Source organism: Chenopodium album, chromosome 7 (genome assembly GCF_948465745.1).
Source record: "Chenopodium album chromosome 7, dcCheAlbu1.1, whole genome shotgun sequence".
NCBI classification, from domain to species: Eukaryota; Viridiplantae; Streptophyta; class Magnoliopsida; order Caryophyllales; family Amaranthaceae; genus Chenopodium; species Chenopodium album.
The window spans coordinates 77623826-77640392 of record NC_137840.1 but is presented as its reverse complement, the minus strand read 5'-3'; the positions used below and the strand labels follow the sequence as shown (position 1 = coordinate 77640392).

The following is a 16567-nucleotide window of genomic DNA, read 5'->3' as shown; positions in this document are numbered from 1 at the left end:
ACCCGAAATCAACCCGAAACCCGAAATGACCCGACCCGACCCGAACTTGACCCGATAACTTTTTGACCCGAAATTGACCCGACCTGAAATGACCCGACCCATACCCGACCCGAATGACCCATTTGCCAGGTCTAGTGATAACTGATAAAGAGTAACAAATGAGTTAATTACGTCTCGAAGCAACAACAATTGAGCAAGCAGACATATCTTTTCATATTTTTGTCTTAGTTGAGGCCAATAATTTAACATTAATATTCTTCGACATTTTATATAAATATGATCACAATTTTATTCACAAGTTGTACCATATTATAAATTATTGCACATCATTCTATCTTATTGCTTCTATATTATCATAATTTCGTGCATGAAGCATATATATATTCTTGCTCCTTACTTGATAATGTATGTACTACTCCTTATATATTTGTTTGGACCACTATCTATTATTCTATATCACGTACAATAGCTGTTAACTTGTAGTTTTCTAGATTATTATTATGATAAATTTATGTATTCATGTTTTCTTTGACTATATATATCATGGTTTTTTCATGAAGCATGCTTAATTGCTAGATACAGCAAGCAGCCGCCTAGGTAGAGCGAGGTGTATGTAATTAAACAACCATGGCTATATGAGTTTCCTTACTTCGATTATATTGGTTAATTATGACGAACCTGGATGCTATGTAAACAATCATCAATGCGAGCAAGTAATGCAATTTGTGTCGATATTAATTGTCAAAATTGTGCTGATCAAATTTTGAATATACTCTGTAATAATTTTTTTTTCTTATGTATAAATCAGATCACCTACATGTATGAGCTAATAGCTTCGAAATTAGTCTATTCATCCATCAAATCAGTTTTAATATGTAGTATTGTCTTCTAATGCACGAGCTACAGAAAGCTTGTGACAACTCCTAACTCCCAAGGCAATTGTTTAGGCCAAACAAGCAAGTGATGATGTAACATATACCCCCATCCCACTACATATATATGGCCTCTATTATGTGATTCTTATCCAAAGTGCAAGGGTTTTTGTTTATACATAATTAATCACGCACACTCGTGATTTATTATACTAGTAATTTTTGTTGTTGTTTTTTTTTTTTTTTTTTTTTTGCTGTTTAGAAAGTCACAAAGGACAGGGATGAGATAGAATTGAATCGATCCTAACCATTTAAATATCCTTTACTCTCTATTATATTAGTAATTTCATACAAGACACATAAATAAATTACAGTAATGTTTAATTTATAAGAAAAGGTTCTTTTTTTTTTTTTTTTTTCTCTTTTAGTATATAGTATGTAGTATGTAACCCGTTATTACACAGTACACACAATTTAAATAAACATGTTATTAAAGTACTAGTAAATAAAGTCTCGAAATAGACTATTAAAGCAATTAGTAGTGGGAGAGGAGGTGCGCATCTCTAATTCAAGGCCTAAGAAAACCTTTCATCATTCACCACTTTAATTATGGATTACCATATATCTTGAGACAAAGGTAATGATAGTCTATACAAAAATTACTTTATTTTTTGAATAGCAACAAAAATTACTAAATTAATTAAGCATAATATAGTACTTATGTTTCAAACTTTAAAATTTTTATCATAAAATATATAGATTATAGTCGTATAGGTCAAAATTAGGACTAATCGAGGAAGATAGACAAGCCATTATGGAAAGAATGGATTATTTTCACCTTTATAATATAGTAGTATAAACTATAGTGTAATCTGCCTCAAAAAAAAAAAAAAAAAAAAAAAATCATCTACTACTATGATTCAAAGTAATGATTAGAAATGAACAATCTTGTAAAACAAGGGAAACATAGTACAATGAGCCACATTGTTCATTAAAGTTGTAGCCCAATAATGGATCACAAATTCCTTGTTTCGAGCCAAAGTGGCTCCCAAATTCGGCCTCTGAAAATGATTATGAAAGTTACTAAAGCTAGCGTGTGTTTTATTTAATCATTCTTCCCCACAAAATATGTTAAATATGATTTTTGTATCAAATAATTAATAATGGCACCTTTCATTTACAAAGCATCAAGAAGATACACGAAATATACTACGGAGTAATCCGTATGGGAATTTTTTTAGAGGAAAGCTCTATTTTCACAGCTACAGCTTGTTGACATCTAAAAGCTACCTACACAGCTAAAAGCTACCTTCACAGCTATATTTTGCCGAACACGCACTAAGGCTTAACTTATATGATTTGTCGCTTAAAAGATATATGTATGTGTACACTACAAGTATTATTATTACTTTCAAATTTTGCATATATATATAAAAAAATAAAAAAAAAAAAAATTCTAACTAGGCCATTAATCTACAAATCCCCATTTGGCTATAGCAAATACTACCGAGTATTAATCTACAATTGCACTAACAATAAAAAAAGGGTCGATTTATTTATTTATTTATTTTACTAAAATCTATAAATAAAGGGTTAAAGAGTGCATATAACTATATAAGGAGGTTCAGTAAAGAGTAAGTAACTAGGAAGTACATGTATTAATGTATACAGTATAATTATATACGAAGTACTAATCAAAATAATTACTCCATTATACAAAAAATAAAGTAAATAATTTATGACTTCACGTACTATATGCCCCTATTTTAACTTTCTTTTGTAGGGTTTTTCCAATAAAAAAGTGACGTGGGATTAATTAAAGTTCTCATGAATATCGTTGATTACCCTTTGTAGCTATTATACCCATACACGCCGACGACACTAGAGTCGCTTAGCTTTTTAGTTAGCAAAGGCAGGATAGCCTTGTGAAAGCTATGACTTAACCTCTCTCAGTCTCTCCCCCTATTTCATAATAATCGGTATACTATCATAAATGACAAAAGACCATCACTTTTAAATTATACGGAGTTTTTACCACACATGCGTAGAATACTCACATAACCCACTAACTTTTCCCACACTCACATATATGTCCTCGTTTTTTAATGGTATAAACTAATTATATCAAAACAACTCATTTTGTTATCTTAACTTACTGTTCGATCTCTAAGACAATGGGTTGATTATTGTGAAACGGACAGATTGAATATTAAACACAACATGGTCGACATGAGCCCATATAAGGCCACTAAACATTCTTCACCTCGTGATGTGAAAATGTCTTTGTCAATTTATTTCTCAACAAGGGTCAATAAATATTAAGTTAAAGTAGGTAAAGCATGCAAAAATATCTCCCAAAAAAAAATAAGGAAAAAAAAAAACACATAAATGCTCTTTGTAAGAATTGGGAGCATAGCAAGATAAGGAGGTAATCTACCTATTGGGTACATTATGTATACTAAGTCAAGAATGTACTCCTTAATCCTTATACTTGTATCATATGATAGGGATAACAAATGAGACAAACTAAAATGAAAATGAAACTAAAATTTTGATTAAAAATGACTAAAATTTTAACAAATGTATCAACATCAATTCATAGACGACGCAAATTTATATCTAAGGGACTTTATTAATTTTGAATTTTATTTATTTTAGAGGAATTTTTTTTTTCAGGGACTCCAAAATCATTATTAGCAGTAATTAATTCATTCATTCTGAATTGTCAAATTTCATCAATTTTTCTTAGAGAAAAAAAAAAAAAAAATTATATGAAAGAGAGTGTTTGTCAAGCTCACAAAAATAGACTGTTGATGGTTGCATTGTAGGCCTAAATCGCTAGTACTAAATTGACTTGTTACTACTCTTCTCTTCCTTCTTTAATCTTTATATCATTTTCATTTTATTATTGATGGATGAGTTGATCTGATAACATATTGTAATTGCATTTTTTTTTTTCCAAAATCCACTCCTCTATAGTTATATATGTTACATTGTTACATGTGTATTTTGTTCAATTATATAAAGGGGTATCTTGCATAATGCAAAAAGGCAACACTTATATAATTATATATATATATTGTTCAACCATATACGTTACTGATGTATAATTAAATTATGGTTTCTCTATTATTTATTTCCAATTTGGTACGAATAAATAACAAGCATTACAAATTACAAATAAGGATATATAGGAGAGAAATTTCGAATACTAACTTATTGTATAAATTACAAATAAGGATAAGAGGGAAATTTCGAAAGCTTGGCTTATTGTGTATAGACTTTTATTTTTTAACACTATATAAAGACTTTTTTTTCCCTAACTAGCTATTAAATTATACTACTAGTGCATTAAACTTCTAATCATATAATTGGTGTTGTGATCGAAAGGGAACTATTACCTGTCACTGAAATTAATATTTAGTTACAAAATGGAAGTATTCGTAGAAGAAAAATACATGCCTATTTTCTTTGCCGCCTCAAAGTATAACGTGTCTACCTACCTACCAAAGAAAAAATAAATCATGAAGCAATAATTCATTAATTGTCATTCGTTTTATACTAGTACTATACACATACAGTAGTCAGTAGACCTACAAATAAATGTCACTACTTCATCTCTTTCACAAATATTTTCCTATTTTCCATAATTTCGTTAATGTATGTTCATTTTTTTAAACTCTTTATATTTTCTTTATTTTATACTCGACAATATATATTTTCTACTTTTTTCATTCCATCAATTAAATTAGACGGATTAATATATTTCTTTATTATTAGGTTAATTCCATTTCTTAGTCGAGCCATCGACTAGCTAGTTAAACCATATACTTCCTCCGTTCTGTTAATATTGCAACAAGGAGGAAATTACGCATCCCATAACACATTTTATATGCTAAATATCTATAATTGTGTAAGAGTAAAAATTATAAAAAGTTGATATTGTGAAAGTATTTTATGAGACGAATCCAACGAGATCTCACTTGACTATATTTTGCTTAACGTATAACTCATATTATATGGTCAAACAAGAGTGATGAATAGTGCAAAAAGTCCATTGTTGCAATATTAATAGAACGGAGGAAGTATTAGATTTGAACGAGGGTTAATAGACCCGATCCCTTTAGATTAAACATTTTTTGTCCTAAATATTTGTCCCATTTAGATGGGATCAAAATCACGACACAACTCCATACAAGATCATTTCAACATTTACAACAATGAACTTTATTGTCTCCTACTAACTAACACAACACAACTAAACCAAAGGGTATATAACTATATTAGGCTCGATAACATAAAAAAGGGTTCAGAAAATTTATCTTCTTTTACCAAATTGAAATCCAAAACAACTTTATTAGTAAAGCAAAGTAATTAAATAAAGCTTCAATTCAGACCAGCGTACCGTGCACTGTAAGTAGTTGCTTAAGACTAATATGAAAGGATTACGAATGTGCTAACAAGTTTATGATTAACGACAATCAACAACAACGAAGAACGAGAAACAAGTAAAGCAAAGAAACAAGAACGAATTTACCGTGGGAACCCGAGTGCCGGGAGGAAACCCACCAATCCACTATGGAGTAACTTTGATGATGATGATTACAAGCTCTCAATACACCATGAAAGCTCACACCTCTCTTAATTCACTCTCTTAAACCCTAAGAAGATGAACTAATCTCAAGAGGCTTTTTCTCTCTCTTCAATCTAACATCATCCTCTAATTAATGATATACATGAGTATATATAGTCCAAATACAAGGCAAATAATCCAAGGGCTAAGATTATAAGTTAATAGCAAAGGAGAAAACAAGACCGTAAAACCAAGGCTCAAGCGTGAAAAAACAGAGCCCCGTGAAACCCAGTGGAGCGGGCGCTCCATTGGGCAGGAGCGGGCGCTCCATTGGACAGGAGCGGGCGCTCCAATGAACAGGAGCGGACGCACCATTAAACTGGAAGAAAATGGCAAAAAACCTCTACGGAGCGGGCGCTCCTCTAAAGAGGAGCGGCCGCTCCGATTTCCCCTGCAAGACAGCTTCTCGTAAAACAGCCATATCTTCCTCGTTTCTTGGCCAAATTTAGCTTATGACCAGTCGTTGGAAAGCTCTTGAGACGAGCTATCACCTCCAACTTGAATCATCTCAATATCATTTCTAGATCTTGAGATATGCCCATTTAAAGTCAACCCTTGCCTTTCGTTGTTGCTTTGTACCAAGCAAACAACCCATAGCTTAACATCCAAAGCTATGCTCTCCTTTGCCTCCTTGAACCACTCTCCACACACTACAAAACCCAACAATCTCCCACCTGGAGATCGGTTCAAGTGTGCACTTCATATATGCTCAAAACACCTCAATTTTTTAACAACATCTCTCTATAACCCTTCAATCTCCCAACCCGGAAATATGGTTATCTCCAAGAGATCACACACAATCAATGGACACAACATCATCATCATCATCAATCTCCAAAGCACACCATCTACTTCCTAAATACCAAGGAAGCTAGGCACATCCTTTACACCAAGGACAAAACACCAAGGTCTACACCAACCTTGACACAAACACTTTCTCTTCACAAAAAAAAACACACTCTCTTTCAACCAAGAGAGCACCATCACTTCCTCTCAACTGAGGAAGCACCAACCCACACTTCCTTTCTACCAAGGAAGCAAAACCGAGGTCTCATCTAACCCCAATTCAACATCACAAGCAATGGAATTTTTCTTTGTTCTCCGAGCACTCCTACCATGCTCCCACCCGAACTTGACACCATCCATGACAATACACGAGCTTTTGGCCTTTCCCTTTGTTTGTGGAGAATTCCGACCATGCTCCCACCCAAACACAACACCCTTAGCTTGCTTTTCATGCACAACACCCTTGTGCACATTTTTTACCCACACAACATCCTTGTGTGACTTCTTCACATCACTCACAACTCCCATGTGAGCTCCCTTCTTTTGGCTCGTTTCAACAAACGACACCATCTTCAATGAAACACATCCCTCTTCAACACCTACACATGTGTTCTCCGAGGTGTACAAGGAACCATTCAATGTCCCATGAGCTTCAACAAGAGCTCCCTTGACAATCCTCCAAGACCCTCTCTCAAACACAACCTTGTAGCCGGCTTTGTCGAGTTTGCTTACGGAAATTAAACTTTTCTTCAACTTTGGGATGTACATAACATCCTTCAACTCCAACAAGCCACCATTCATGAGCTTCACACTCACATCTCCACTCCCCATGACTTCAACACATTCACCGTTTGCAAGGTGAACATCCTTAAGCTTTTCGGACTTGAACCTCCGAAACAACTCCTTACATGGAGTGGAATGAACCGAAGATCCGGAATCAAGAACCCAAGCATCCACGGAGCACTCCGTGCTTACACACAAAGCATCTGAATCATACTCCGCTACCGAGTTTGTGGATGCATCCTCATCCTCATCACTCCCTTGGTTCTTGCCTTTCCCCTTCTTCTTAATCTTGGGGCAACTTCTCTTCACATGCCCCTCACCGCCACATCCCCAACACAACACACTGGCATTCGATCTTCTCGGCCCTCTACTCTTCGACCTCCCATGATGACTAGCACTCCCACATTGTTGTCTTCCCCTTCCCCTACTCTCAAACGCGTATGCCTCACCGGATGACTCCCCGGATTCTCTTCTTCGAGTGCTCTCACTCAAAATCAAATCCCTCACATCATCACTCTTTAGCTTCGTCTTCCCCGAAGAGTTGCTAATAGCGGCCACCACCGTTTCCCACGACGTAGGTAAGGAGGACAACAAAATCAATGCCTTCACCTCATCATCGAACTTAATCTCCACCGAAGACAATTGGCTCAATATCGAATTGAACTCATTCATGTGTTCTGCGGCCGAGCTACCATTGCTCATCTTCAAATCAAATAATCGGCGCATCAAGTAAACCTTGTTCACCGCCGAGGGCTTTTCATACATACTTGATAGAGTTTTAATCAAACCCGCCGTTGTCTTCTCATCCTTGACATTGTAGGCAACATTCCTAGACAATGACAATCTCACTACTCCAAGTGCCTTGCGGTCTAAGACCTTCCAATCCTCCTCCTTCATACCGGAGGGTTTTGTTTCTTCAAGAGGTTGATAAAGATCCCTTTGGTGCAAATAATCCTCTATTTGCATCTTCCAAAACCCAAAATCTTTTCCATCAAACTTCTCAATCCTTACTTTCCCGTCTTCCATTGTTAATCAATCCCAAAATTCAAGATTTCAAATTCCAATAACAACAATTGAAATTCCAACAAACCACTCAAATTTTGAACACCCACAACACCAAAAATTGAAACTTTAACACCAAAGAATCAAATTTTGGATTTTCAATCACAAACAACAAGCAATTCCACACAAACTAATCCAAAAACACCACCAAATTAAACTTGGCTCTGATACCAATTGAAAGGATTACGAATGTGCTAACAAGTTTATGATTAACGACAATCAACAACAACGAAGAACGAGAAACAAGTAAAGCAAAGAAACAAGAACGAATTTACCGTGGGAACCCGAGTGCCGGGAGGAAACCCACCAATCCACTATGGAGTAACTTTGATGATGATGATTACAAGCTCTCAATACACCATGAAAGCTCACACCTCTCTTAATTCACTCTCTTAAACCCTAAGAAGATGAACTAATCTCAAGAGGCTTTTTCTCTCTCTTCAATCTAACATCATCCTCTAATTAATGATATACATGAGTATATATAGTCCAAATACAAGGCAAATAATCCAAGGGCTAAGATTATAAGTTAATAGCAAAGGAGAAAACAAGACCGTAAAACCAAGGCTCAAGCGTGAAAAAACAGAGCCCCGTGAAACCCAGTGGAGCGGGCGCTCCATTGGGCAGGAGCGGGCGCTCCATTGGACAGGAGCGGGCGCTCCAATGAACAGGAGCGGACGCACCATTAAACTGGAAGAAAATGGCAAAAAACCTCTACGGAGCGGGCGCTCCTCTAAAGAGGAGCGGCCGCTCCGATTTCCCCTGCAAGACAGCTTCTCGTAAAACAGCCATATCTTCCTCGTTTCTTGGCCAAATTTAGCTTATGACCAGTCGTTGGAAAGCTCTTGAGACGAGCTATCACCTCCAACTTGAATCATCTCAATATCATTTCTAGATCTTGAGATATGCCCATTTAAAGTCAACCCTTGCCTTTCGTTGTTGCTTTGTACCAAGCAAACAACCCATAGCTTAACATCCAAAGCTATGCTCTCCTTTGCCTCCTTGAACCACTCTCCACACACTACAAAACCCAACATAATACTCGTATATTATATTGGAGACAACATTAATTAATTTACTGCTTCATAAAACATGCAGTACAGCTAGTAAACGTCATAAATTATGGACCTAATATTGAAGATTCTTTCAATAAATATATTTACGTACGTACGTTTTAATCTTTGATTGTGACCTAAATTGCATACCTACTCGAGATATAATTTGTCACTGTAAACTTTGTTCATCAAGTCAACAACCAAGCTAAGGGCAACAACTTAACAATTCAAATATAACTTTTCCACTTGTAGAACTTGTAATATTGATTATCGTACGGGAACTTTAGTTGTTTTTGCCACTAGATCAAGCTTAAAATATTAGATTTATAATTGTCGATCATATATTAAACATTGAGTATCTATATATATTCTTACCAATATATATATATATACATACACTATAGCTAATATTTTGCTTAAAATATTAGATTTATATATATATTATACATTGAGTATCTTAATTAGTGGCATCTTGGTTTAAATAATCCATATCTAATCTTATATTCCAATACACTATATACTTCATATATAAGGTATGTATTTCTGTTAGGTGCCACCTTAGATTTAGTTTAGATATGACTAAAAAATTTTAGTCTTTAATTTAAACTAATTGATCATCATGTTATTAACTAAGAACCTACTATTGTTGCCGGCCTCATTGATCTGATGAGAAGAACTACAATAGCTGATTTGGACATATTTGTTTCATCTTATTATAACTTATATTTGACTTATTTCAAATTAAGTGAAGAGTTTAAACAAAATAAATTCAAATAAAATAAGTGGTAGTTTGTATTCAAACAGAGCCAAATTAGACATCTATAAATCAATCTATGAATTATCATGCCTTTAAATAAGATTCGACCCACTACCAAACTAGACCGCATCAAGACTTGTATTTGATCAAACTCTTCTATGATATAGACACGAGTATGCAAGCTTAAAAATGAATGTTTTGTGAGTATTGGTGATAAGTTAATTATATATAAATCTGTATCATATATTTTCTTCCTCTAGGTTGAGTTGTGTAGTTGAGAGGGACAAATATGAATTCATTTATTTAATCAACTTAATTTGTTGATTATATTACTTAATTGTATGGTATAAACTAATATAGCAGCCTACAACAAACTTGCAAAGAAAAAATATAAGTACGTACATGATTTCATCTACATTGGCAGAGCTCCTAGTCGTACTTAATACGAAGTAGGAGACAACAAAAACTTAACATCGTACCAATAAAAATCAAATAAGAAATATAATTTTATACATACATAAATACATAAATAAATACATAATGGTTGTATTAATCGTTGTCACCTTAATAAGAAAAAGGCATAAAGTAATAAATACGCAACTAAATACGAGAATTATACACGTATGAATGTTTCACGTCCATCCTCACCATCAAGCACTTACCAACCATGCTTCCATCATTAAGTTTTTGTTTACTTGTAGACTGTTGATATTATCATAAGTTCATTATAAGTAAAAGTTCATTTCTTTATAAATATCATCAAAATAAAATTAAAGAAAGTGATAAGTTTGTACCTTGATGTGTAATATAATCAATGCAACTAAGCATTAATTATATACATAAGCGTGTAGGGTTAATGTAATGGAGGTGGTATCAAAGACATGCGATCACATTTCGCCTATAATATTTGCAATTTGTGATTTCCTCTAAAGATATAATGTGTTCAAGTCTGCTCATCTAATCATGCCCATTCGCTTATACTAAAACAAGGCTCTAAGCATCAAGTTTTAATGGATGGGGTCCAAACCGTCCAAGCCCACAATCATAGCCTCTATTCAATGGCCCATAGCGCGAAACTCGTTTTTGGGTAGCCCATCTCATATGGCCCAATTTCAAGAGGCTAAACTATCTCATATTTCCAATTCTAAGCATTTGTTTGGATAATTTATTACTGGCCAATGCAAAATTAATATTTGTGATAAGATGATCATCTGAATTCACTAATCATAATAACAACAAACAGTTTCTTTGGAATTTTGAAATAATTTTAAAACAAAATCTCTTTAATCCATTTTTAGTTGATTTTTACATTATTTACAGATACAAATTTCACCAATCCCTATTGATCAAATCTTGCTATATTTGCATCGATGCATAACTTCAAAATATTGACCGATATCGTGAATTAGAGAAGGATGCTGGGTTCAGGCGTTCGCTAAAACTAAGGATATTGGTGCTCGTGCAGCTGCTCACATCTTCAGCAGGATCGGGTTCGCTATAGCTAGAGGGGTGGGGGCCCAGATTGTATCTCGGCTCCCCACCAATTTCTTGTAAATTGATTGACTTTGTAGGGGTTTTTTTTTTTAATAATAATAATAATAAAAAATATATCTTGACCTTGTGAGACTGAATGAGACTATTTGGTACTTGTGCTACACTGCTAGTTTGGTACCAAGTACCAAATAGTCTCATTCAGTCCAAAATTGGGAAAAGCGTGAATAACCCAATAGAGACCGACATACAAAAATCAACTGTAAAACTTTAATATAGTAATAGTAAATATACCATTCTCAGACAAAATTATCTTAATGGTGCTGAGTCCAAAAGAAAGGAAGCCAATTATGTCGTTTTCCACTTTAAATCCAAGTTGATTGAAAAATATATGGTTAAGTTTCTTGGGGTCCTAAAAGCCAGCAGGGAAAGAATGTGACACTAAAATGCAGCAACACCACCCACTTCAGGGGTCAGTAACAAGAAGCGCAGCACAAGGCAGCAGAAGCAGCTCGTGAATCGAGCATTCTACGTCTACAAATCACAGCCATGAGAATATCACAGACCCTACTTCCTCTCTTGAAATGTCCATGAAAAACAAAGTAATGACTGCTTGGATCTCATCAGCTCAGACACCAAGCATCATCCATCATTCATGCATACCATATGTACTGTTGTTATACTGATGATGGTCAATTCAGATATAAAAATGCACGCAGGAACACGGCCTGTGTAACCCAGATTGCTTGCTCGAAATTGTTAACATAAGATTTTAAATGCAATAGAATGCTAACTTAAAATAATCTGAATAGAAGCAATCTAACCTGTTATGTGGAAAGACTGGAAATACAATAAAGAACACCAAATCCAGTACCTTATTATTTCCAATTACACTGCAAAAAAACTGTTGTTTACAGAACAAGACTAACATGAACCTTAAAAATAACAAAATAAAAATAAACAGTAAGCTGGTCCGGAGCTTAGCATATACAAGCACTGTAATCAATGAGCTTATTCGACAAAGACATGAACAAAATAATAATCTTCATTCACTAATGGTAATTTGTATAATAGTTTGTGCAAACATTGGAGCCTCAACTCTGGAAACCAACACAAGATAACTCATCATCAAGCGGGGGCTAAAAGGATTAAAATAAAAGGGAGCAAAACTCAACTCTACCCTAGGCTACGATATACACAGAATTCAGCACCATGGCAAGGATCAAACAGGTATAAGTTAGAGGTCAGAAAGATCTGCACAGTTTCAGTATCTAAAATGACAGTTACATGGCAGAATTCACAAACTAGTACACTACTTTCACGTACCACTCGTAAATCAACATCCAGGAAGGGATTGTGCAGAACTATATGGTGAAAAACTTGCTGCAGATTCACTGTAATGCAATGGAGTCGGGTATCTCATAGAAGAAGATCCAAGATAGCTTGATGAAGCATTACTAGGACTTGGAACATAAGGAGACACATATCTAGTATTGAGAGGTGATACAGACGGATAGCCCAGAGAACCTGGAGAATAATACTGAGAGGCGTATGACCTTTGGGAGGACATATTCCTAAGGTCTAATGAACTTCGACTCAAACTCATTGAAGGAGATTGTTGGTTATGATATGAGTTAAGAGGACGAGGTATTTGAGGGCTACTTGAAACAGAAGGATAATGAGATGTTGCACGGGATCTTGGACTTGGTGAAGCTATTTGTATAGCAGAGGAGCGCACAGATGATGACCTGAATGAAGAAAACGGTGAAGAAGCAGCAGATGATGGATTGGACGAGAGCAATGGTGTAGATTCTGACGCCGGAGGTTCACCAGTGCTAGTCCTTGCATCTCGTTTGCAGACCGGGCAAAATGTTCTCCATGAAGTGAGCCAAGCATCCACACAAAATGTGTGAAATTCTGTAAAATTCACAACATCACAGTTAGATCCTCCGTGACCACCAAAGAAAACTACCATTTATACTTGAAAGCAAATCAAGCAAATAAGTAAAATTACCCTATTATCAATTTATCATACGAATCTGGTAGTAGCCGTAGAACATACTCAAGTTGTAAAATCAGCATAATCAGCTTAATTTAATTTTTCACTCTGTAATTTTACAAGACCTATTATGAACCTTGGTGTTACGACCATCAAACCCATAAAACTTTTCAGTATGATGAGCAAGGGAAACAAGTTCCCGTTCCATCATCTCTCAGAAAAGTCAGAACTGATGATTGGTACAGAATAATCAGAATAACCGTTCAAGAGAATTCCTAATAGGGTAACAAGAACCATATTAGGCAAAAACAGCTTCCGATACTAACCCATTTTTAAAAAAGTAGAATAGAACTGGACAAAGGAATTATAGGGTACCATGTAGCGCTATGTTTTTAAAGATTAACAGAATATTAGTTATAAATACATCCCAAATTCTCGCTTCTTGTGCATCAATGTGGTGGAAAATACTCAAATTAGCTTTTATTGATGTTGTGATATACGGTGTATCATATACCATACAGAATCTCCATAAGAATTAGAATTAGGGTGCAATAATACCTAAAGCAAATACTCACAAGCAAAGACATATACAAAGGAACATCTTTATAGGCATAACTTACTGTGGCGACATGGCAGAATCCGGAGCTTGTCTCCAACTCTGTAGTCCTCAAGGCAGATAGCGCATGTTGATGCTGTGCAATTCTCCTCCGTTACAGATGTGAATACTAAGCTTGGCATAGCTTTAACTAAACGGCTACTCATCCCATGGAATTCTCGAACCCTACCTTGAGGTCTTTCCCGCCTAACACGGTGCCTTCTAACAAAGAAACAAGTAGCCAGCACCGCAGACATTGCCAGAAGAGAAATGAAAGAAATTGCCATTATCGACCACGCAGAACTTTCATAGCTAGCAAACATCCACACTTCCACATCAGGGCCAGCATAGGTCCTCAACTTATGTCCGGTTGCTTTTGAAACAAATACAGCATGGATATTTATACCAGCAGAATTTCCTGCCACTGCATTGCCAGAAAACAATTCGTTAAAATGTTGCAACATAATGTTAAATTGTGTAAACTCCCTTGAGGAATGTAAACAATTGATCATCAATATATAGGGTTACAAAGGTAGGGTTATAACTTACAAGACATACAACACAAGTCATTAGGAAACCTAAATCAAAGCGAATATTTACTTACATAAATACATTTATATACCCCTAAAATATATCCGAAGAATATCTTCCATCACATAATAAAATATACAAACAGATACATAACATAAACATATGGTTTACAAGCATAAAAGTGAAAATCCCAGTCAATAATTTCCAAAACTTTCTTATACTCTTCGCAGCTCGGTCCTCGATACACAATTCCAAAGGGAAATTACAACAAAGAACCGATAATCCGGAAGACCAATGCAACTACTGTATTTTAACTCTACCTAGTTTCAGATAAGCAAAGACTCCCACAATTCAATTCCAACTATCAACAATGGTTGGAAATTCGACATCAATATGTGTTAATTCAGCCTCCTAAACTCAATTATGCCATCAAAATCAACTACATAAGCAGGAGCAAAATTCAACAAAACCCCAATCCATTGTTTTCGAGTTCGATTCGAGCAAGTAATTCATACAACAAACACAATAAAAACTGATTCAATTAAATTAGACAAAAGAAAAAGAGAATTACTTGCAACCAAACCACCACCATCCTCATTATCATAGATAATTACAGCTTCAAAACCTGCATTCTGTGCCCTTCTAATCTTATTCTCAAAGCTACATCCACCTCTAACAATCAATGCAATCGGAGATGAACAATTTCCATCAAGCTCAACACTATTCTTCAATGGTGAACAACCATTAATTGGCTCTGCCATGGACAATCTTCCACACATACCAGTAAGCCCCAAAGGTTGTGCTGAAATTACCAATCATAAATTCATGATATTAGAACTTACCCAGATAGCATAATTTCAAATCAAACTAGAATTCCCTAACATAAAATCAATAAACCCAAAAATAATAAAAATAAAAAATTGTTTATTTTGAACTGTAATGCAAGGATTAAGATTTAAAACTCACCAAAATTTGCTTCAATATCATCAAATTTGACTGTGAAATTTGTTCCAATCAGAACAACAGAAGCAGAAGAGAAACTCAGCATCATGATGAAATATATACAACAAAATAAGATTTCTCTTGAAATCTTAAGACCCATATCAATTATTATTCAATAGAAAATACCCAAATCTGATCTTGTAACGATTTTTTTACAAGAAACCCAGAAAAGTTGAGGAATTTTTTTTGAGGGTTTAACTTAAAAAGGTTGACTCACAAGTCTCGGGTTCCAAGAAATAAGAAAAAACAGGATTGTCAACTTAAAAGGAATCAGCTTGCAAATAAACCCAGAAAGGGAAAGCTCTAATTTTGACCTAATTAAACCGCAGATTCTCTAATTAGGAAGAAAGGAAATTAGGTTTTCTAAGGATGGAAACATCAGCTTCCATCTGCAAATTGAAAAGGGAATTGCCAGAATTTTTTAGATTGTTTGCAGATTTTGAAGATTTAGACAGGGAAGAAAACAGAGGACACTAGACAAACAAAACAATGTGCTTCCGTTTTTTTTTTATTATTATTATTTTGAGTCTTTTTTTTTTTTTTTTACTGTAATTATTATTATTTTAGAGGGAAAATTGGATTATTTTGTACAAATTAAAATAATGATTGGATAATGAATATGCCAAGATGCCAATTGAATACAGAGATAACAAGTTTTCTTTCAAAAAAATAAAAAATAAAAAAAAAAATAACATGTTTATCCCAAAATAAAAAAATGAAATAATTGAGTACTAGATTATTCTCGGTCCTCAAACCTCATCAACATTATCTGTACAAATAAATGATTTTGTGCAGATGTATTTGGTTAACTAAATGTCTCTTGAACTTGGACCACTTTTGTTTATGGGATCCACCTCCTCTAAATACCCAATATAAGTTAGTTGCTTTTAATTAAGATTACAACTTCCGAATAGTATTTGTTTCTTTTTCTGGTCTAATTTGATGTAATCTTGTGGCAAATTGATCCAACATAGGTTTCGATAAAGATACAAATGGTAACG

At 34.7% G+C, this 16567-nt stretch overlaps 2 protein-coding genes across 2 annotated transcripts in view; both read right to left on the bottom strand.

The window, feature by feature from the left end:
• The window catches only part of LOC145639768 (large ribosomal subunit protein bL21c-like), a 108351-nt gene that overhangs the window by 78259 nt on the left and 13525 nt on the right, over positions 1–16567 (bottom strand). The window lies entirely within an intron of this gene.
• LOC145639759 (receptor homology region, transmembrane domain- and RING domain-containing protein 2-like) lies at positions 12292–16240 on the bottom strand. The gene is made up of 4 exons (XM_081691082.1): positions 15531–16240; positions 15136–15366; positions 14059–14457; positions 12292–13356 (listed from the first exon to the last, which is right to left on the bottom strand). Exons 1-4 carry the CDS (start codon positions 15664–15666, stop codon positions 12776–12778), a joined length of 1347 nt encoding a protein of 448 aa, XP_081547208.1. The 5' UTR covers positions 15667–16240; the 3' UTR covers positions 12292–12775.